The sequence below is a fragment of the Lepisosteus oculatus genome, chromosome 19, assembly GCF_040954835.1.
Source record: "Lepisosteus oculatus isolate fLepOcu1 chromosome 19, fLepOcu1.hap2, whole genome shotgun sequence".
Taxonomy (NCBI): Eukaryota; Metazoa; Chordata; class Actinopteri; order Semionotiformes; family Lepisosteidae; genus Lepisosteus; species Lepisosteus oculatus.
In genome coordinates, this window is record NC_090714.1 from 1,836,355 (window position 1) to 1,859,209 (window position 22,855).

Consider the following 22,855-nt stretch of genomic DNA (forward strand, 5'->3'; position numbering starts at 1 on the left):
CAGAAATAGCTGAAAAACAAAGATAAAAGCTTAAAGGAATTAGAACCTGGTAGTCAGATGACCACAAATTAATCCTACACTGACAATAAAGTGACTAGTTAATTAGTCCTAAAAGCTCAGAAAGACCCCTAATTTAATTAGCTCTTAATGTCTTAGTAAAAACAGAAAAAGCCTAACAAACAATGAAAATTCATTCAATATAATTATCTCTGTCACAGCTTAAGGTATACTAAAAGGGCCACATTTCTGGATGTGTATGATGCCTGAACACGTGCACGACAGCCATCAAGTCATTAAAACTCTATTAAAACAAACCCTGAAATTCACACACACATACATATATAGCAATATATATATATGTACACACACATACATATGGATTTGTGACAGTTCTAACTGCAAGAAAAAAAAGATTGCCAATTACAAGTAAAAGGATTTGTTTGTTTATTCATGGCCCACTGCAGTTAATGAGACACCATCCTGCCTCTGCAAGTATGGTTGAATCTTCAGATGATAAATTGCCCCTGTAGAAATGTGTAACAACAACACCCTTGACTCCAATTAAATATTTAGTTTGCTGTCTTACTGCCGATATTAATTCTTTGTGTGTAAAATATGAGAGTGAAAAGCAGAGATGGTATTAAACAAGGAGAGAAAGAAACACTATATACATACATATGCACAAGAACAAAGATGCCTTTTTCAAGTTGGATAACATGGTGAAATAAAGCCTATGATATAGAGAGTAATCACTCTTGTGACGCCACCTCAGAAGTACAAACAATTTGACTCCTCTGCCTTTTCTGTAACAGAAAAGTCTTCTGAAGTCCACATACCCGGAACGGCATTCTGTACAAACCGTTGAGTCACCACAGATCAACTGCTTCTGCCTGTCTTTTTGCATCAAAAACGTGGATTTTTCCAATAACTAAAAAAGCTGCTAGGAAATTATGTGAAATTTTAAATACATTAAATATTATAGCTGGTAGAAGTGACAAATTCCATCTTACTGGCTGATTATGATCAGCAGATGAGAAATGCTGTAGCTCCCTTAAGAAGGCATGAAAAGTGATGTCTGAGCAGAGTGCAGTGATTAGACCTTTCACAACGAAAGGCAAGGAAAATTCATATTGAGAGGAAAAATGGGTAATTACTGTAGCGCAGGCCAGTGTGCATGAGTGAGCAAAACATCTGAAAAACAGCCTAATGGGTGCTACGGTAATACAAAGCTGCATGTCAAAATGACCAAAATAAGCAGATCATCTAGGCGGAAAAAGAAATGTTAGGGAAGTTACAAGCCCGTTCCACGCGGAAAAGGAAAACCTTTCGGCTGCGGAGCCTTCTTCAGGCGTGAGGGGAGAGAGGGGAGAGAGGGGAAACGTGGGAGAACAGGAGACAGGGTGGCGGGAGCAGGGGAGGAGCATCGGCACTCTGGAAGAACCGGGGCGAGAGAGGAGGGAAGTCAAAAGCCTACTGGAGACGAGGACCGGGAGGTACCTAGGACTTCCTGAGAGGGCGGCAGGCTCAAGGGCCCCTCCTCGGCCGCGACGGCGCCCCCTGCCTGCAAGAGCTGGATGTGCTCCTTGAGGCGCTGGAGCTCCTGGCGCAGCTGCTCGGCGTCCTGGGCGCGCTGCTGCCGCGCCTGGCTGGCCGGGTTCATCCTGAAATGGAGCACCTTCACCTTGGTCGGGTCATAGTCGCCCTGCGGGGGGGGGGAAAACCAAAGGATTGGCAGGAACACCAGCTGGGAATTTTCACACAGATTAATTAACCGCAAGTCAGCCACATGGTTATTCTGGATTGTGGATTTTGTACGCCCTGTTTTCTTCTCTCCTGTCAGCCTCACTCTGCAAGGTGCAGCTTCTGTGTTTTTACAATAAGACAGTACCTTTATGACCCTGGCACATCCACACTTTTCCAAGGGATTAACACTGAAGGCAGAGCTATGCTGACAATTTTATATGAACTATAAAATAAGGGAAGCAATTGCAGTTTACAGCATTCGATGCTTGTAAACTACTGCATCTTTGAAAAATAAAACACTGCAACACATTATAAATGTTGTTTTTCTCCATCTCCATATCTATCTACACCCAAAGATTTGGTTTTACATCACTTTAATGTTTTAGACGTTTTGGAAGCTGGCATCTTGATAATGAAATCCCAAACAGGGGAAACCATTTACACTGTAGTGTTGAACTTTTCTTAAATTCTTTTGGTACTATAACATCCACGAGCACTAGAGAAGAAATGTTAAAATACGTGGACCTAAAAGCAGGCCAGAGTTTTTGCTTAGTCACATTACCAGTGATTTGTGAATGGCTGAAGAGACAGAAAACTGTATAACTTCAACAAATTGACAACACAATTAAGAAAACGACAATCTTTATTGAAGCAGATGTAGCAGACATGGCAAACATAATATCATTTTGCTAATTGACACGTCATCAACAAGTTGGTCAAACTCTGAAAGCCGAAGGCTAACAGTACAGAAAGCGATACACATCTGCAATGCATGCTCTGCATCAGGCTGTTATCACTACATCTTAGCCCCATAATGTTAAGGGGATCACGACTGGCGACCTGGTACACAGGTCATGCAGGAATGTTGCACCGTCAGGATGAGCACACAGGAGAGGCAGTAAATAAGGACCCAGGACTTGATCGATGTCTTCACTGACCATGCAGTCAGGTTGCTATCAATCACGATACATGGAGTTCTGCAGTGACAAGACACTCCTTCCCCGGCCATCGCTCTTTCCCCACAGATCTTGGTCAGGTGTCATGACTTGTGGCCTTCCAGATCTTCAGATCCCGCCCTGTCCATGACAAACCACTCGGCTGTAACGTCTTGACAGGGTAGGGTAGATGTGAAGACCACAGACAGCGATCGACAGCGTGTGGACATGCAGAGGGCAGGAAGGTGTTATTTGTTTCATAGGCAATATCGGTTCTTTTCTGTGTTTTTTTTTTCATTTTTAGGCTTGGTATTCGACAGGTTAAAACATCTCATTACCTGCGCTCAATCAACTCTCTCACAAATAAAGGGATTCATTGCCTATGTATAAAAGTCACCAGAGTCTATCACAGTCATGAATGATCAATTTATCAAAATGTCACCAAAAACATGTATTAACCTTCAAAATCCACATATTTTTGGTAAAAAACACTCAGAATAAAGATCTACATCACAGTACGCAAATGTGCAATCATATTTTCAGTTAACAAATTGTAATTACATAACTATTTCAAATAAAATATGTAATCAGCATTCAGAATTGCATTTTATCATCCAAAACATTCATTTTCTTAGAGCATTTCACATAAAAACTACAATTTTTAGAGTGGGACAGGACAGACAAATACACAAAACACCCATAAGAGGATTCATGGGGCAGATTTGGTCGTGATTGAATGTTCATTATTTGTTTTTTGATAAAATTACCATACTTTGCATGACAGGTAGAGCGTTAGTTTACCCTGAAATGACCAGTGAACTCTCGTCCAGAGTCCAGAGCACTAACCACACACTGCTACAGAAATGACAGATACTGCATATAATACCAATACACTCATAGCTTACCTTCCTCAGAAGTTAGCCTAATGCAACATTTAATCATCTGTTTTTCTAGGCATTTTCCTGGTATTACTTAAACAAAAGCACCTCCATTATGGACAAACATGAAGTAAAGCAGTTCTCAAAAAGATACATACAGTTCACCATGATGTTATATCTATAGCAGTTAAGAAACATAATGCTAATCGATTAATTATATACTGAAGTATTAATATTGACGTTTTTTTTACTTAATGTAGTTACTAATCACTATTCGTGTAACGTCATCAACACTGCAGCACTGAAGAATCTAACCAAGAGACCCGACTTTCACAAATGCCTTAGGGAAGAGAAGGAAAGTATTCAGACCTCTTGGGAGGACCTCAAAACAAATATCATCAATCCCGGCAAAGAGCAGCTTTGATTTTATTCTAGTGTAATGATCTCATGGTTTGAAACTTACATCTTTTGAAATCGGATCAGTAAAATTGAGAGCATACTTTCATGGTTACTAGGAAACAAGGAGAACAATTAGCGAAGTACACTACCAACTGGGGGAGAGATGCTCCTCTCACCAACAGCACTGCATCCCTGCAAGTGCTCAGGAAGACACAGGATTCACTGTGTTACTTGTAAGCCAAAAGCACTCAGCCACTCGTGTGCGGTCTCTTGTGACATTGTCATTAAAGTCAGGTCATACAGTAGCTTCAACTCACGACACCTAGATCCCAGAGCACCTTCAGGGGCTTAACTACGTGGGAGGTCTGAAAAAAAGACTTTTAAACGGGGCTAAACAGCTTTCTTTAGCCCTTCAGCAATATAATCACTAACTTGAGTCTAAAAGCAAGACTAATCAGAACTCATAAAACCCCCTCTATATATTTCAAACTGTGTTGGACTCTCCTACAACAAGTAAACAGATACAGTATAATATAAGAGAAAAAAATAACTAGGCTATACAAAATATTTACCACAAAGATAAAATAATCACAAGTATCACATTCATTTGCTGCTCACTTACAGTTTAGATATTTTATATGTTGACTGCTATGTTGCTAAAATCTAATAGACTGGTGAGTTTGGAAAGATTGTAGATTTATAGGTAACACAGGGATTCTGCTATTCAAAAGTCTACAGGCTGCTGTCAGGCACAAATACTCCCACAAGTGCAGAAGCGTTGCTTTGGACTGGCCTTACCAAGATGACTAAAGTCCAACTTTACTATTATTTTATCGGTAAAGTAAAAATTACTAAGGAAGGTTATAGATTTTTCTAAATTTCTCGGGTTCTTTATACTGGGTTGAGTCTTAGTCTCATCACAATAACATTTTTATGAAATCCAACCGTTTAAAAAATGTCTTTAATATTGCAAAACAGAAAAAGAGAGGAATGCAGCCACAATCTGTAGCACAGGAGCCTAAAGGTAATCAGATAACGACTTCACAAAATATAATTTTATCTTCTGCAGAGCAAGTGAATATGAAGATCTTTTCAAAAATTTGATTTCTTATAATGAATAGACAGAAAATGGTTTGCAAAGGTTACAATAGCCATCTCTGCTGCGGTCTAGGTTTCTTAAATGACCATCAGATGTAATTGTTATATTTATCATTGGAGTTTTAATAACTGCTTTGCATTTAAAAGATTAATAGACAGTTTATCACAATAATGGATTCAACTTTATTCCGTTCACCTTTGGGTATTGGACACCTTGCATTTAAAAAGCCACATTTGTTGGTTTCTAAAAACATGACACACATGGGCTGACTGTAAGGACAGGCCACAGCAAGGCAGGAAAATCACATTGCTGCTGGCAAAGGCGGTAAGTTAATAGATAAAACTCCTCCCACTGCAACAGGAATCCATTAACATGCCATAGCATTGTTGTAGGGGATGTTGTGCCCGCCTTCTTACCATGTGCTAAGCCAAAGTCTTGCCACAGAAGATATCAGTCACTTTCCCTTGAAAATAAGAAGAAGCATGAATTGAAAGAATTTTCACCACTGTGTAAATTTCAAAGATGATCGGACAAAGAAGGGAAAAGTCATAAGGAATGATGTCTGTGATATGTAAGTTTCACACACACACCCGAGTGCAAATGAAAACTCTACAGTATACAGATTATCACACTAAAGATGTCTCACTACGCAAAATGCCCACACAAACGCAATTTCACTTTTTCCCTACCATTTCTCCCATAGTAAATGTTAATTCAGTACGCTAGCAAACATCACTTGCCATTACTAAACTGGTTTTACTGGAATTAAGCTTTATGTATGGACAGGGTTTTACAATATTACTTTTTTCACCGGTAATAATGCAGTGACTGCTGAACAGGAATAGACCTATCTAAACAAAATCTTACTGCATAAGCTAGCTCATTTTCAAATACTTACACTTACTGGAGTACCTGGCAATCCATCTCAAGAGAGGCATGAAAATCCATATTTTTGCCTATGAGCACTAAGTAAAACCCTACTGAGTTAGCTCAAGGAAAAAGGAGCTCTGCCCGTGTGCTTTACAATGTGAAAGACGTTGTTATTTCCCAGATCCTGTCTAAAAGCAGCACGTTGTCAATCACATTACTATTCTACCCTACATTTCACTGTAGGGAGAAAAAGTCTAAAAAAATGGAGAGCATAAATTGGACAACAACCTTTCACTCTCAACGTGCAAATACACCCTGCAGCATAAAATATAAAGAGACGTTTAATTTTCTCCCCAAGGAGTTCATGACTGGGCACTGCTTATAAGCTTGCGTTGATGAAGAGGTACAGAGTTTCCACTTGGTTGCGGATATTGGTTCCATACACTGATCATGAGCAGTTCTCTCCTTCCTAGCCCTATGAGCACAGTCCTCTCATAGCTACAAACATTCTCATATCCTCACACATCTGAAATAACACACAATCACAACATAAGGATGTCGGTTGTGAGCATCAACAAGTTACGTGAGGTCTGTACTGGTGTTCTGTACTATTATAACCCTTTTGATTGCAACTACTACAGCTTAGTTTGGACGAGAAAAAAACTATGGAAGATACGGTATACAGTATATCAGGCACATCCTCACCTAAATATTCATGTTAAACCAGGGGACAAATCAAAAGTTCACTCATACATCTTAACACTGCAAATTGCTTTTCCCTGCTCCTGTTGCAGTTTTTTTGCGGCGTCATTTCCTCTTTCACTATTGGTTGTCCTCGGGAAAATGAAGAGTGAAACACTGAAGAACAGTCTGGCAGTTTGAAGCTAACAGAATTCTGATTTGGGGAAACATGGTTCAGATGTAAATCATAAAAGAACGAAGAATTTATCACCATATCAGCTCAAAAAGAAAAGTTAAAATCAAGGTTTTCAGTAAATTCTTTGCACTTGTTTAACAGATTTAGCTGGAAAACCAATCTTTAAACTAGTGGTGTGTGATACAGCTGTAAGTCAATAACTGTTAGAGCCTGACTCCATCAGTCAGGTTTAACAGCAGCATATTTCAGGCATACTGGGAAATCTCGCACTTGTAAATTTCCCTGGAGAAAATTCTCTTACACTGCTGCTTTGCAATAATTAAAACACAACACTTAGCTGTAAAGTAAAACAGTTTTTTATAGTGATACTTTTTACTACATTTTTATTGGAATGTAGATCTAAAATAGCTGAAGCAGAGCACTCTGGGAAAGGAATCCATTGGCTGTTACCTCTAATTTACTCGTTGGTCTTGAAATATGCAGAACAACAGACTACATACTGTCATCTATCAGGGTATGAGTCTGATTCGACACATTTTTATAGTTCAATTAAAGTACTGACTAATTTAATGCTGAGAAGAGTCAAAGAAGATTTGCTATGAGACATTATAAACTGCTGTTAAGCTTATAACATGAGCAACATAAAAGTTTAACATAGAAAGTTTTCTAGTAAGTAACTCTTAAAGTTTGTCTGTACTGGACCATTACTTATTCATAGAGGGTAGATCAAAAAACAAAACAACAGACTAAAAACATGGAATTTTAATCAGAACTGGACATCACTTCATGCACGTCATCAAGATTGAATAAATGTCACGGAATTTTAAAAATGATTTTTTTAAGTTATCTAAATGTATACAGACACGAAAACCAGACAATTACACAACAGGGAAACAACATAGACCGATAAATGCAAGTAACTATTGTGCTCTTATTTGCCAAATGATGATAATATTTCATATCTAGGCTAGCTCTGTAAAATGCCAAGTGCTTACTGACTCCTGTTCCTGTGTATCACTCATGAAATCAGAACACCGTTAAGTTATACAAAACCAAACAGGAGCTGGAAGGAGAATAAAGATTTCACAACAGTATTTTATTGGCAATCTCTCAAATCATATGATAATCTATACTTATCTTTTCAAAGCTTCTTTAAAAGGTATTTGCTTGCAATACAACTTGTGGTGCACAAGTTGATATTAAGCATCTCGGCCGCACGTTACGTCTGCTCTGCTGTGAAATGGGTTTTCTTCCCCTGACAGTTTGTCCGATACAACAGTCTGGGCGCAGAAGCTTGCTGCTCTAGAGTTTGCTCTCTCAGACAACGAAAAGGGGGAGAAGCACAGTCGTCTTTGCAAGTCATAGCTGCATGAGCACAAAAGACAACTGGAAATGTAGAGGACCACTGGGCCTCATCAAAGGAAGCAAAAGTCACAATTCATGGGATGATGAATGAAGCTGCAGCATCCTGGCAGCCTCAGTTATGACTATGGAGTACCTTTAAAAACAGACATTTTGTAGTTTATTACTTCCTAGACTAACCCGTGGTCGTATTCTGGAAAAGACGTCTCCAAGACAAAATTGATAGATGGTAAATCATTCAATTGTGTACATCAGTAAAAGTATGATTGAATAAAACCACACATACTTGGCACCTAATAGCAGATATTGAAGAATGAATCTGTTATTACCAATGCATTTCTTAACACAATAAATTGCTGACTAACATTTCAGAAACCAAGATAAGATCTTCATTTGATTTTACTTCTATTTCTTGTGCGTAAGAAAAAAAAAATAGATGCTCTTATTTGTTTAAAGTACAAATGTGCACCCTCATCTTACAAACACATTACTGTTGCACGGGTACTTTTAAACCCGATACAATGAACCTCCATGAACTAACCCCAGCCACATAACCCACACAACTAAAAAGAGCTCTGGGCTGTTTCACTGATCAACAAGGAATGTTAAAATCTACTCGCAAGGCCAAAAGAATGCAAAGAGAAAAGAAGGGCATTAAATGTTGAAAAACAATGCTTTTAGTACTCTATACAATTTCTACAGACACTGCTGCTAAAACCATGTATGCTGTTCAGCAGGTATTAAACATGAAAATAAGAAGCGAAAGGTCACATTTGTCATTTGTTCCATGCAGCTAAAAGAGAAGGCCCTGTGTATTGCCAATGAGAAGGACTTTCAGCATGAATTTGAAAAGGGACAAAGCTGAAGTCACACAGATCAACTCATTTTCAGAAGCAGATTGAAGCAAAAAGCAATACCATACTAAGCAGAACTCATTCATCCTTGACCAGTGTCCTCTATTATAGCCTTATTCTTGCTCATGACACTAAACTGGATTATCAACATGCAGCACATTTTAATCCATTTTCTAAAAATGATATGACTACAATGTATTTCAATGTGCATTTTCTGTAATTGTATTTAGATCTTTCAATACAAACTCAAATCTTTCTTTTAAAATGCATTGTTAACGGAAATGTCTGTGATCCCATAAGGTGTTTGTGAACCCAATATTTTGCAATGTTTACCTTTTTTTCATTATCAATAGTCCTCTGTGTACTTTCCACCCTGCATTTAAGTTGCATTTAAGGTTGTGTTTCTGGGAAATTTACTATTTTTAAATAAAATGCTAGAGAGTGAGAGACTGATGAGACGACCTGCTGAAATTCATTATTTACTTTATTTTTCAATGTAGATAATCAGGGTGCTTTCTAATTTTGGTAAAAGTCGTTCAAGATTTTTAGGATGTACAATACCATCAGTACACCCATAAGACCACTGAATGCTCAATGTACAATGCTGTCCTTAAACCTCAAAAGATTATACAAGGAACAAGTAATAGGTTTATTCTATGCTAAAAAGAGAAGAGAGAAAACACAACATTTCGGCTGAGAAGCCAACATTCCAATCGTTTCAAAGCTCTCAAACTTTTAAGAGCTTTCAGGCAGATCAGTTCACAGTGAACTGAGCTCTTCCTGTACCAGGAAGCTGAAAGACTTGCTACTCTTTTAAGTTGTCATTTAACCATGATCTTTGAATCATTACAATAAGAGAATACAATTTAATTTTACATTATTTTTTAAAATGCAGCATGCAGCAACACTGGGAGAATACAGAACTAGTGACAAATGGCTTCGCCACTTTTTTAAATAGATGGTCTAGTTAGTGAAGTAAACAGTGTGTATTGAGGGTGGGCACCCACACTAAAGACTTACATCAAGGATGTTTCCTGCTCCACCACTGATTTGTACAGACGTGCTACCTTATATTTGAATGACATGATGGATCTGCCCAAGTTTCCACAAATTCAAAATTCAAAAACATTCAAACTAGTGGTTGAATCCAACAAACGAGGGCGATGAACATGTCCTGGAATCAAAAGCAGTACTCCAGAGAACTGGAGTTGATTGGATAATGAAATGCTCATGCCTCATAACTTGAAGTATCTGGAACAAAATGCAAATCATAAAAGCAAAGACATTAGCATGAGATTAAGATGTGATTGGAATCGCTGAAACATGGCTAACAGAATGCGATGGTGAAGAAAACATCATTAATGAGAACACAGGATTCCAAAGAGACAGGAAAGATGGATGAGGAGAAGAAGCATTAATGTCCATCAAGAAGAGCAGTCAGGCACAGGGAAGCAGCCGGCATGAATCAGAATGGTCTCAGCATCCACAAGGGTCAGGCTTGATCAAAACAAGTCTGAAGGAAATGGTGTAGGAGTATGCTACAGACCACCTAATTCAGATGTCAATTATAATGAAGTCTTACTTAAAGAAATCAGGGATGCGTGTGCAATTAGATGTGATATGAATTTTGCTCACATACATGGGAAAAATCCAGCAGGAATATCAGCAGGTGAAATTAAAATGATAGACCTAGCTAAGATTTCCTTTATTAAGCCGTGTCTCAGAAAACCTACTAGAGGGAATGCGTGTAGTGAACTAGTCTTTTCAAACAACAGGGACAGTGAAGAAAACAGAGGTGAGAGAACCATCAGGGAATTATAATTAACATGCTGTAAGTTTTCAAGTACAGTAAACTTAGTAAACTTTATTATACTTATAACCTTATAAATTATAGGTTTATAATCTCAGGAAAGCAGGCTATTAAGAAATGAGGTAGTTTTAGATTCATCCCATGAGAAAGTAATTCAAAGTCGGGACAGAACTGGCACAAAATGATTAAATAAATCAATAAACGTACAATTTAGATTTATCGAGAAACACACTATGGAAGTATATTATGAACTACAAGCCAGTTTAAAAAAGTACATCAAGAAAGGCAAGGGAGAGATACAAAAGAATCTAAGATAAAGTGTTCAATATTACATGAGCAAGAAGTGTCTCGAGTAGAGATTTAAAAACAGGACACTTTCAAATGATGAAAGGGAAGTCTCTGATGTATAAAATAAACAGATCACACCGGTGTTTAGCATGGAAAAGCAGACGGAATGCCTCAGGATAAGCCAATATAAAGTTCTACATTAAATAATATTATCGTACCAGAAGCACTCAATATAAACAAATCTCAAGGGCCCAGCGGTATCCTACCGCTACACTTAAAAAAACGACGTTAAAAAGGTAAAGCTTGAAGATTTTCTTGACTAATTTTGTAATTTGTATTTCAGCTCCTCAGTAGCAGGAACTGCATATAATCTCTTTAAAAAACACATTTAACAGTGAGATCATTGCAGTGCCTTAATCATCACAACTAGTAATTTAATCATTACATCTTAAGCACATAATCATGTACAGTATATTAATGGTGATGTACAGTATACAGCTTTTGACATCATATATTTCTGTTTAACTCTATCATATCACAGGCAGTGTGGTTATAAATCAAAATGATCATCAGGAATATCTATATAATCTGTCATCAGGACAGTTTTGCTTTGTGATAAGAGATGGAAAACACTAAAAACAGAAAACTAATGGATACTGAATGCAATTATGTATCAGAATACACAGAAATTACCACACCATTTGCTGCACACATGCACATACAGTATGGACATACCTTGGGATGGTGCAGTTTTTCCAGTGGCATATTAATGAAGACCAATGCCCCTGTCAGATTAGAAATTACAGCATTCTGGTATGGCACTAAAAGCATAAACTGGGAAACACGTCTGTGTGAACAACTTTAATTTTCAAAATATTTTTCTCACGTGGAGAAGCAATAGCCAAAAGGAAAAGACTGCATGTACAGTTCAAGCCTTTAAATTAAGATATGGTAAAACTGTACAATGCAGCCATAAAATGTCATTTAGAATATCGTATACTGCGTTGGTAACAATATTACAAAAAATACATCACTGATCTGGAATCACTCCATACAAGAGGGATCAGATACACTCCAAGGCTTAAATGAATATCCTTCACTGACAGACAAAATAGATGAGCCTTTTTAGTCTTGAAAAGAGAAGACTGTGAGGGGAACTGATTCAAGTACTAAAAATTCTCAAAGGCACTGACAAAGTCAATCCTGTGGGCCTCTTGAGAATCTGCAGTGCAGATTCTCATGCTAGAGCTACACACAAGCACTTTGTAAGACTTGTGCCCTCTTCCATTTACTGTTTCTCCTTTACACTGGGAGTGATTTTCTAAAGGCAGCAAACACATTTACATTCTCTAGCTTCTGCCAGAGCTAGGGAACAGTCTATATTTATACTCTACAGATTGTGTCTCTGTCAACGACTTGTTGCCTAAAGTCACCTTTCAGGATTCACACAAAGCCATGCTTATAATTTAGCTTATTTTGTGTTAAATTGAACTGGGGCACCCAGTTGTCTCAGCCAACAGATGTCTCAGAAGGCTATTCCTGAATCCATCTGACAGGTATCGGTATCTAAGCGTTCATCCGCAGATCAGATTAAGTACAGCTTTATTGACTGACATAGTGATCCGGCTCTGATTTGGGCCTCTGTGCAAAGAAAATGCTATTCTAAATGGATGATTTGACCACCGTAGAAAATAAGAGAAAGTAATCATGGCACTGAAAATTCTGGCGGTCTTCCAAAATGTGTGCAAACTTAGTTCATCTATCTGAACAGCCAGTTCACCAACTCCCAAGAGCACCAGACTAACTCCATGCGTTAAGAAGCCGCATTCTATGGAAACTCCATACAGCTCCACAAACTAACTAGGGGAATAGCCTTACTTAATGGAAATATTTAATTATTTAATACATTTTTCTCTGAGACTGTTTTGTCCGTCGTAATACATGGAATTTGTTGATTTTGACAGCCATGGTTACATTCTCTTGTTCATCAAACATGCATGAACACAGCAAGCACGACATTAATATTAAGAAATGCAGTACATGAAAAGGTTAAATTCCCATTTTCCCTTCAGAGAACAATGGCAGCACTCAAATCAGAGACCAGGAACCACCTTTTAAGCAAAGGATTATGGGATTCTGAAAAGGCTGTGCTGCTGCAGCTGATGACCTGCCTTCTCAAAAGAACGACATGCGGAGAACCTTGAATCAATTAGCTACTAAAAACCAGAAGAGCTTCAGCAAATGAGCTTAATGGGCTCCTCTCAATAGCATCCATAACCTCCTTATGTTATTATATTCTTAGTAAGATGAGGTATTAAATCATTTTTCTTTAGCTGTATGGTAGTATTGCGTCCTTATCCATTGGTCATCACAGACGGAAAGCTCCCCGCCACCAAGACAGAACAAATTAAAACATCCTTTTACTAAAGCTCTCAAGGCTAAATCTCTAGAGGCTAGCATAGCATATTAAATTGATCAATTTCACATTTTTGCAAAAACATGTGTTTTGGGTTTGGGGGCCTGAAAGGCTTTACATGTGGCAGAGTGTACATGTGGCAGTCTACCCAGTGGATGACGGCCCACAGGATCACATACAGTAGAACACCTTCTCGGTCTGCAGCACAGATATAAAAACAGTTCCACTACAGGCAAATGTTCCTGTAAATACCAAGGGGGAAATGTAGCACTCTCTTGAGCTTGATAGCTGTTCAGAAACCAGAATCATGCACTATTGCTAGGCTGTACATGTCATATGTGCACCATACTATAATTTGTAACAAACGTCCTACAAGGGGTATGAAAGAGAGGTTAAAACAACTGCAACAACACACTTCCAAGGATGTCACAAGAGGCTTTAGACATGAGTTCTAATTCAGGGTACTACAGGGAACAATACCAAGGCCAGGAACTTCAGAAATAGTTGAACAATAGTGAATTGGGCTGTATTTTCACTCCGGAAAACCTTAATCACCTTTCATCCAGGAGCCCTGAAAATATTTTTTTCTCCTGTGTCGTAAAAACAGATTTGTCCATGCGATCATAAAGTCACCTACGTCTTAGTACTCTGAAAACGACGTTATTGGATTCCACGTTTACAATGAGAGCAACAATCAGATTACAAGAACACAGCTATCAACTAATTAACTGTAGTTAAAAATGTTTTTAACACCTATTTAAAACAAGAAGTGGTAACCTGCCAAGAACCAATTCAAACCCAGCGACCAACCAAACGTAAAAGAACATTGCACTTGAATCAACGGCAGAGGAGTGAGAACATACATACCGGTAGCTCCATTAATGGAACTTCCAGGTGTCACTTTAATGAAGATTTATACTTTAACAGATAAAAGTTCATATAAACTTAACAGGAGTTTTAAACTTTGTAATGCGCAAGGCCAGCTCCTGACAGTGTCTTTCAATAATGGATAGCCAAGAGAGAAAGAGCTGGAGAGAGTCTCCTGGGGCCAGCTCTTCCGGCCTGTCTCGCCTCGCTGCTTTGCTGAAAGGATTAACAGAGGGCTCTGTGGTGGAGGTTCGCTCCTGGAGTCCCTGGAGGGATTCATTTAAGGAGGGCAGGCGGGAGAGAGAGCTCACCTTTCCAACAGACCCTGACTGAAGCTGTGGAACGGCCTTTCACGGCTGCTAAACACACAACCGCCTTTTTCAAGTAGAGTTTCAATTCCTTTCTGGGTAATCTGGGGACTTAAGTTTTCTCTTTTTTTTTTCCTCATTTGCTCCTCTCATTTTTGAACGTTTTTTTTTTCCTTATTAATGATCTCAATTTCAGGGCGCTTGGATTTCACACAGTCGGGAAAGTGAGTCCGTGACAAGACAACCAAAGGCATTTTTTTTTTAAAGAATGTTCTTTAAATCACTCAATAGAAACCCCCCCCCCCAGAGAATATGCTTTGTCAATGTGTTGGGTGTTTTTTGCAATTACAAATTGTAACAATAACCCCTTTGTATCTGCATTCCTTACAATTACAAATAACAAAATTAATTTTAATTATACTTTAAAATATTAGTATTTAAAAAAAAATCTGATGTTGCAGGTTAGCTACATTTTTGCTTAACAGCTTGAGCTTTAGAGAGAATAAACTACAGGAGAAATGTGAATCATTACTCGTTTCAAAATAATTAGTGGCTTGTCTAGATAGTCCAGGTATTTTGTCTTCCCACCACAAAAGCAGAAACTTTCTAGGAATACTTCCACCTGCCAAAATGCTTTTATGGGACCATTACCAAGTGTCATCATTTTTGTTTTTAAAAAGAAAGTGACAGGTACGACTAAGAAGAATGCAAAAAAGAATCCTTTTCTTTTCAAGACAAAGGAATGATGAATAGAAGAATTGTGTTGCAGAAAAACAGCTTTAGATTTCTCAGAAACAACTTCTGGCAGTAAATTATCTTTGAACTGAATTATAGAAACTGTTAAATGACCACAGTGGCAGAAACAGACATTTTAAGCACGAAACACTCTCACTTTCCTCCCTCAATCCAGGATACAGTACAGAAGACGAGGCTCAAAACAAAACATTTCACTGGTTACCGTGTACATCTATGCTTTCTTCAGGGTGAACAGACATTTGTGGATAGTGTGAATGCTTTTCCTGTGCTGGTTTGAAATATCAGCATCATGAATTAAATATATAGATGCGCTTACACACAAATGGTAGGTTTGAACCTTCTAAGACAAACAGAGGTGAGCACCAGAGATCAGCTCCTTTTGAGGGTGTTTAGTGAACTGAAATATATTCTTTATTCGTGATGTGTTTTGCAGGAAGACCTTCACGGAGTCAGAAATGCAGGATTTACATTGACATCAGGTTTTTGACTGTAGTGAGAGCACCGAATCAGAGAAAATGTATAACCATGCACACAGAATGTACTTTGGCTTAAAATACATACACTTCATGATATACTGTATGATACTTGAGAGCAGATGGGGCTCAAGCAAATAGAAATTTCACTTTCACATGATAACAAAATGCTTAATTTACTGTACAGTCTTGTCACAGATATAAATCTAAACAATAATGCGTAGAAAGCATAAGAATATCAAGGTTACGAATGAGAAGAGGCTATTTGTCCGATTTTGTAGTGTCTGTGAACAGCCTCTAACACGATGGATAGAAGTCAATGATGTGTAAATCACAGAAAAAGAAAGGTTATGAGTGGTAATAACTTCTATGTGAAACTGAAAGGTTCAAGCAGAAAGCGTTAAATTACAAGGAGCCGATTCTACTCCAAGAGCTCAGAGTTTTCCAGATATAGGTCTTCCCATTCTGTAAAGAAAATAGCTTAAAGGCATTTACAAGTCACCATTTTGCTGTCAGTTGAGATGGAAGACAAAATTGCAAAACTGAACTGATTCAGACAAACATTAATACAATAAACAAAGCTTATTTTACATCTACCTAAAGCCTTATGCATTTCTTTTAAAAAAGACGCAGAGTGAATGTCGTTGCTTACATTAGAAGAAACATCTGCGGCACATACACAAGCATGCAACAGACTTCATCAGCTGCAGTCTTCCTGGGGGCAATTTGCACACAAGTACCAGGCAATTACCACCCGTCAGATCCTATAAACCCACTCAACTGCCAAAACTCAGAATTTCATCATTATGTGACAGTGTACTTAACTTCATAAGACTCAACATGCTTCCTTGAACTAATTAGAGTTATGCACACTTTGCATCAATGACACAATGTAATACATTTGACTCTTACTTGTAACTGGTTAATTCTCTTCCAGGCATTTGTGCAATTAAATCTGCCATAAACATGTTTGCCAATTGCTGACTAGGTGAAGGAGCTTTGATTTCTCTGTGGTTTCTGTCTTTAGGTAGACTTCAATAATGGAAGGAAACGTTTTACCGTTAATAGTGTGATAGATTATTGTGCACTAACCAAAGGGTAATTCACCTTCTGTGTGGTACACAGCGGTCAAGTGTAAGTAGCCACAACACACGGCACCTCCGTTAGAAAAGTGTGAAATAGTTTCACCAGTTGAATTCAAAGATGAATTAGGTCAGTCGGAGGTCCAGAGACCTCCTGGCCAACCCAATCCTACTGTCTTGTGCTAAATTCTGATCATTTGTTTCTCCTCCAAATGGTTTAAAAGCTGGACTGTTGTTTTTTTTGTATGTGTTCACATTGTCACAACACCTAACTTGAAAGCTTAAGCGCCAATGCAACTTTTATTTCTAAGTCAAGCGCTTCAATCGATTCTTCACTAGACCTTGACATCTTTTATTCTTTCCAACTCAGCTGAGTCTTCAAGCATGTCCGAATATTCACTTCAGTAGGAATACAGAAAACAAGATCACTCTATTTCTCTAATTATGCTACCATGAAATGCCCGGGTGTTGATCAATGGGGACTGAAGGTCCCTTTTCTCAAAACCTCTTAAACACATTTCTTAATCTACACAAAATGTTTTTTTTTTATTCCAATAAACCATAAAATACTCAAGATTTCTCCTAATTGTGACAAAACCTCCTGCTTTTATTGCCATATTCGGTCTATACAGTACTTTCAAACAAGCTAGCAGAGCAGCAAGCATTTAGGACAAACCAGCCCCTCATAATGAAGAAATTAAATTACAGTGATTATCTTTTCTCTGATCTGAGCACTATATGAAATGAATGGCATAATGATGAAAATGAACCGCAGAGACCTACTTTTATCATCCATAATACAGCAGCAAAGTAATCGGTTTTAAGATTGTAGAACTTTACTGTCTCAGTTGACAGTCATATTTTTGATCACAAATGCCTACATGCAACCACACAGCCTCACTGGGGAATATGACCACAAGATTTTGCAGTCATATACAACCTCTGCCTTGCACACGTTGTATACAATGTTTACTACATTGGGGACCGCCAGAGCCAGAGTGATGAACAGTGGGGTGAGTGCACTGCCGTCACTATCATCACCACCCCTGGCTCAGATTCATACGCTGTCTTGCTTAATTCTCACACACAGGTGGCATTCTATTCTCCACTGTGAGTTTCTGCCGAAATTTTTGAAAAACCCATACAGCAGACATCTTTGATTTGTGTTCAATTATTGAACAGTACGGTGTCAGATGAATGTCTAATATTTACAGATGTGTTCAAATGTAATTCTCTCCGGCATGTCAGCATTTAATGGATATTTTAAATGTAAGCTGTGTTTGGTGTTTATTCTAATTACAAGGTTCTTTCCATAAACAAAATTTGAAATGGATATCATTGGTGAGGGTGATTCTCCATACGTGCCCATGTGACAGGTAAGAAAGGCTCACTCTCTGAGGTGAAATCAGTTTTACGTAAACACACTATGTAATGAACAGAATACTGAAGTCGGGGTGGGTGTTCATTTTTAAGGTATAAATAAAACTCCAAAAGGAAAAGTTTAATTATAGTTGCATTGTATAAAAACAATAAAACAATCATTATATTTTTCTCATGCTAACAAACTCAATAATTAATATACTGAGAGCAAAAGAAAACTTTAAAATCTTAAAACTAAAATGTAGATGTAAATTAATTTCATTAGACATATGGGTTTCCACTGCTTCTGGGCAAACTTCAAAAACTAAAATCAAATGACTGAATTTGATTTTCCATGCTGCTCATGTAAAGCTTATTCACATTCCTGGTTCACAGGCCCAATTTCAAAGAAACATACAATCTGTGATGAGGTATTGGAGGTGACAGTCCTATCACTAGGAAAGCTGTTCTGAAACATTTTGTTCTTTGTCTTGCTTTCACAGATAAAAACATAAGAAAGTATCTATGATGTCATCATCTGCAAGTAACACGAAATGATCACTCCAGCATCACCGCTAGAAATGATACGTGTTTTATCCAGAGCACATCGTTCGGTGCCAGAACAAAGTGGGGAAAGTCACAGGAATTACAAGTATAAGCGGTTTTGTAATGCAAGACTGGAATTTGGTCAATACAAGCTCTTTTTACAAAGAGAATACAACAACTAAAGGAAAACTAACAACATAGAAAGCAAAATAAAGAAAAAACACAAACTTGCAGTCAGAAAAATGCATAATGCTTACTTTCCTAATAAACTAATGAGACTGAGTGGGGGGGAATGTGAAGCCTCTATGCTAATTACTCTTCCGTTTCATCTCATTTTCACTTCCTTAACACAAAGCAGGAAAGAGGACTGCAATCAAAAGTGGCACAAATGTCAAGGCTGAGTGCGAACGCGAGCGTCTTCTGTCAGGGCACGGCTTCAGACTACCAGACTGAGCTGGCCTGAGCAGGCAGCCAGCACAGGTAGTGGTGCACAACAGCTACAGCTGGCCGACGTCTACACAAGTAGTGCAGAAGGCCAGTATAATCTTTGCCTATCATGACCACGCCTGGCACAGTGAATCTGAGCTTAATTAGACTACCTAGAAATAAGTGCAATTGAAATAAGTTATCCTTGATTCCAACGGCTTTAAACCTGCTTGATTTGGACAGCTGACTTGTTTTTAACTTTATTTTTTTCTTTCATCCTGCCTGGATCTGCATTTCACACAAACTGGTGAACTTCTATGTTTTTTCTAAATTGTGAGAATCACTTAAAGCTGCAAACATGGTTTCATGTTGTGTTCAATGTATTATGTCTTCTACCTGCCTGTAAAGCAAATTTCCTATCCAGGGTGATAAAGTACAGTATGTAAGGCACAGAATCAGAATGGACACAGGATGCAGGTTATATGACTCAACAAGTGAAATCCTTTGATCTCTCGTAAGATAATTTTATAACAACCTCTTTGAGCACTGTTTCTCAGGGCATTCAACCTCTCTGAAACACAACCTCAGTGTTATAAGGGATATGCATGTATTTGAATCTAAATATCCTGAAAAAACCTGTTTAACAGGCTTCATTCCCGACTGCCCCTATCAACCAAAATGTATAGAATTACTCAGAGTAGTCCTGGGTGGGGGAATCGATAACATAAAAAATGAAAAGCACGGCTCTGACTTTGACCTGTGGTTAGGTATTATGCCAAACACATAATGTCATAGCAATGTTTTAAAACCAGGCAAAATTTGGTCAAACTAAATACCACTTCAATGCATAACTTAGTAAAGAAATCCAATTATTTTTTTCCTCAATTTGGTTAAATATATTAACATATGAAAAGTGAATTAGAGATGACTCAAACAGCAGTAATATTAGTTCAAAGGGAGACAAGAAATTCAACATCCTCTTAACCAATATAATTATTGATATGTGGTCATCCTTGGTTCATTTCATTTCAGAATTATGAAGCAGCAACACCAAGTAACTGAATATTAAATTGTTAACCCTTACACCACCTAATGTAAAGCTACTTATAAACCAACTTAAAAAGGGTAATTCTGTGATACTTTACATATGTAAATATAGGTATGAAGACTGTGAACGTTCCAGGGTAAACTGGACGTCACTAGATATACAGTACATTTCGCACAACTGCAATAATGTTCTGAATAATCCTTTACTTTTAGCAGTCATAAAGGGTTTATGTTTTTACAGAATTTTTACATCTTTTCCGATAATGATTCATCTGATAAAACCTCCAAGTCCATAAAAGACAGAAATAAAACTAAGCTTTGACAGTCGGAAATCCAGCTGCTTCGGTAATGCTGTCACAATAGGAACACAGCACTTCCAAAAGGTCAGCCACAGAAAACGGGTTTGCCTTTATTGCAAGACAGCTGGCTGAACCTGCCAGAGCACAGGGGTATTGCTCTTTTTTATGATAAGATCATGAAATCGAATTGTTAAACTTTCAAGACATTTGGGAAATGTTCTGAGTTCTTTGCTTCCTTCTCAAACAGCATGGTGTAGATAACCTGGGGCAGGACTGCAAAGGGCATTTTTTTATTCGTTTGTTGAATCTTTTAAAGTGTAGTTCTGCTGCAACCACAGTGGTCTAAGAAAAATCACTCACTCAATTTAACCGTTAAAAGCTAAGGGGCGGAGAGTAAATGATTAAAATGCCTCACAAACTTCATGATCTTGCAGGAATTCAAATTTCGAAACGAAAGATGAAACAATAGGTGTCTAGGAGTGTGCTACTAGTTCTAAAAGTGTCGCATGTAATGCTATATGAATCCATAAATATGTAAAAAAAACAGTGTTGCACAATAGTCAGTTTCCATATTTCATTTTTAGATTGAAATTGAAAAGAAAAATAAGGGTACTAACCTCACCACAAAGAACAAAGTTCAATTAAAAAACATCTGCCAGAGCATGAACAATATTCTAGCACAGTGTGAAACCTAAAATTGAAAATTACATACCCCAATCTCAATCTGCACTTGAGTAAATACAACCCATGTTTGTTTGATTTTTTTTTTCAAATGAGCAAATTCATGCCAAATGTTCATGCAGTGTTATGTGTTCTGTTTTACATTTTTAATTTCACAACAATCCCCAGTGCCTCCATACTTCATTACATAAAATTGTTTGGGATATTACTAGCAATGTGTCTGTTTTAAAACCTGTAGCTATCCTCCTTATACCAAACTCTCAAGAGGAGCATTAAAAAACTACTGTGTTTATTGTGTTTTTCCACTTAATGAGGAAGACCATTAGCCACTTAGATGAAAGTTCCAGATAACGTTACCCCAAGCTCCCATTTTTCCACCACCCGGGCCCAATTAAAAGAGACTTGGTGACAGCTTTTGCAGCAAAGTGTGCCATAGAGGTGTTAAATGGCTCCTAAACTCTGTTTATCACAGTTGTCAATTTCTGCTTCTCGGACAAGACAGAACTGAAAATGGATTTGATGTGTTGTAAATAAGTGTCAAAACAAGATGAGCTGTTCGACCACTGCCAGTTCAATAAAGAGTAGACAAAGATAAGAATTTAGAGGGATGTAAGAAGTCAAACTCCAATATGGATCAGAAAAAAAAGGATCTTATCTGTCACACACTAGCATTTGGCTCGAAACACTGTTAACTTTGACAATTATACAGAACCATCTTGAGGACACAAGAACAGCTACAGTACATTCTCATTCGGCTTATTGAGCTCATTTGGTTGTTGGAAGCTAATGGATCTGAGAATCTCTTCCAGGTATTTCAACATGAGTTGGGTAGCTTGGTCCAGACCAAGCTGTGTGAAAAGTGCCACCTGTTCTCAGTTTTAAATTTGTTGATTTAGATTCTGTAGAGGTCTGCTTATTTAACACTGGCAGTGCCTTTGAGAATTTTAATGATTTAAAATTAAGTATTATTTATGTATTAAAACATATTCAGTTCTGAATAAGCTTGAAAATAACAGTAGAAGTAGTTTGCAATTATTACATTTCTGAGACAGGATACTCTTAGCACATCGCTACCACAACTCCAAATGAAATATTATGTCACAGTACTGTATAACACTCATATAATTATTGTTTTTTTAATGAAATACAGTATTTATTATACGGTATTATACAGAATTATTAGTAATTATGTATAAATATTATTTTAGATTGTGATCGAATATAAAAAAACATACATAGTGGCTTTAAAAATGACATTTTCTATAGTTCTAAAGCAAATTAACATAAAAAACATAAAACATAAAAAGCAAGAGAGTGGAAAGCTAAATTAGAAGATTACCCATTAAGTCGATGAAGGGGAGAACAGATATCCGTTCTGTTAGGTCCGGGAACTAGACCGACTTGCAAGTTTCTTCCACTCTCTCTTTTGAATCTTTCAAACTCTGACTGGGTTCAGGACTGCAGGCTGGCTGCCGATGTT

General features: G+C 37.7%; 1 protein-coding gene across 2 annotated transcripts in view; it reads right to left on the reverse strand.

The window, feature by feature from the left end:
- Window positions 1–22,855, reverse strand: part of mad1l1 (mitotic arrest deficient 1 like 1) — a 279,399-nt gene that overhangs the window by 144,282 nt on the left and 112,262 nt on the right. For both annotated transcript variants that reach the window (XM_006636986.3, XM_015359763.2), the window contains exon 16: window positions 1,498–1,702. In XM_006636986.3, coding sequence (XP_006637049.1) covers window positions 1,498–1,702 — 205 coding nt within the window. The remainder of the gene's footprint in view (window positions 1–1,497; window positions 1,703–22,855) is intronic.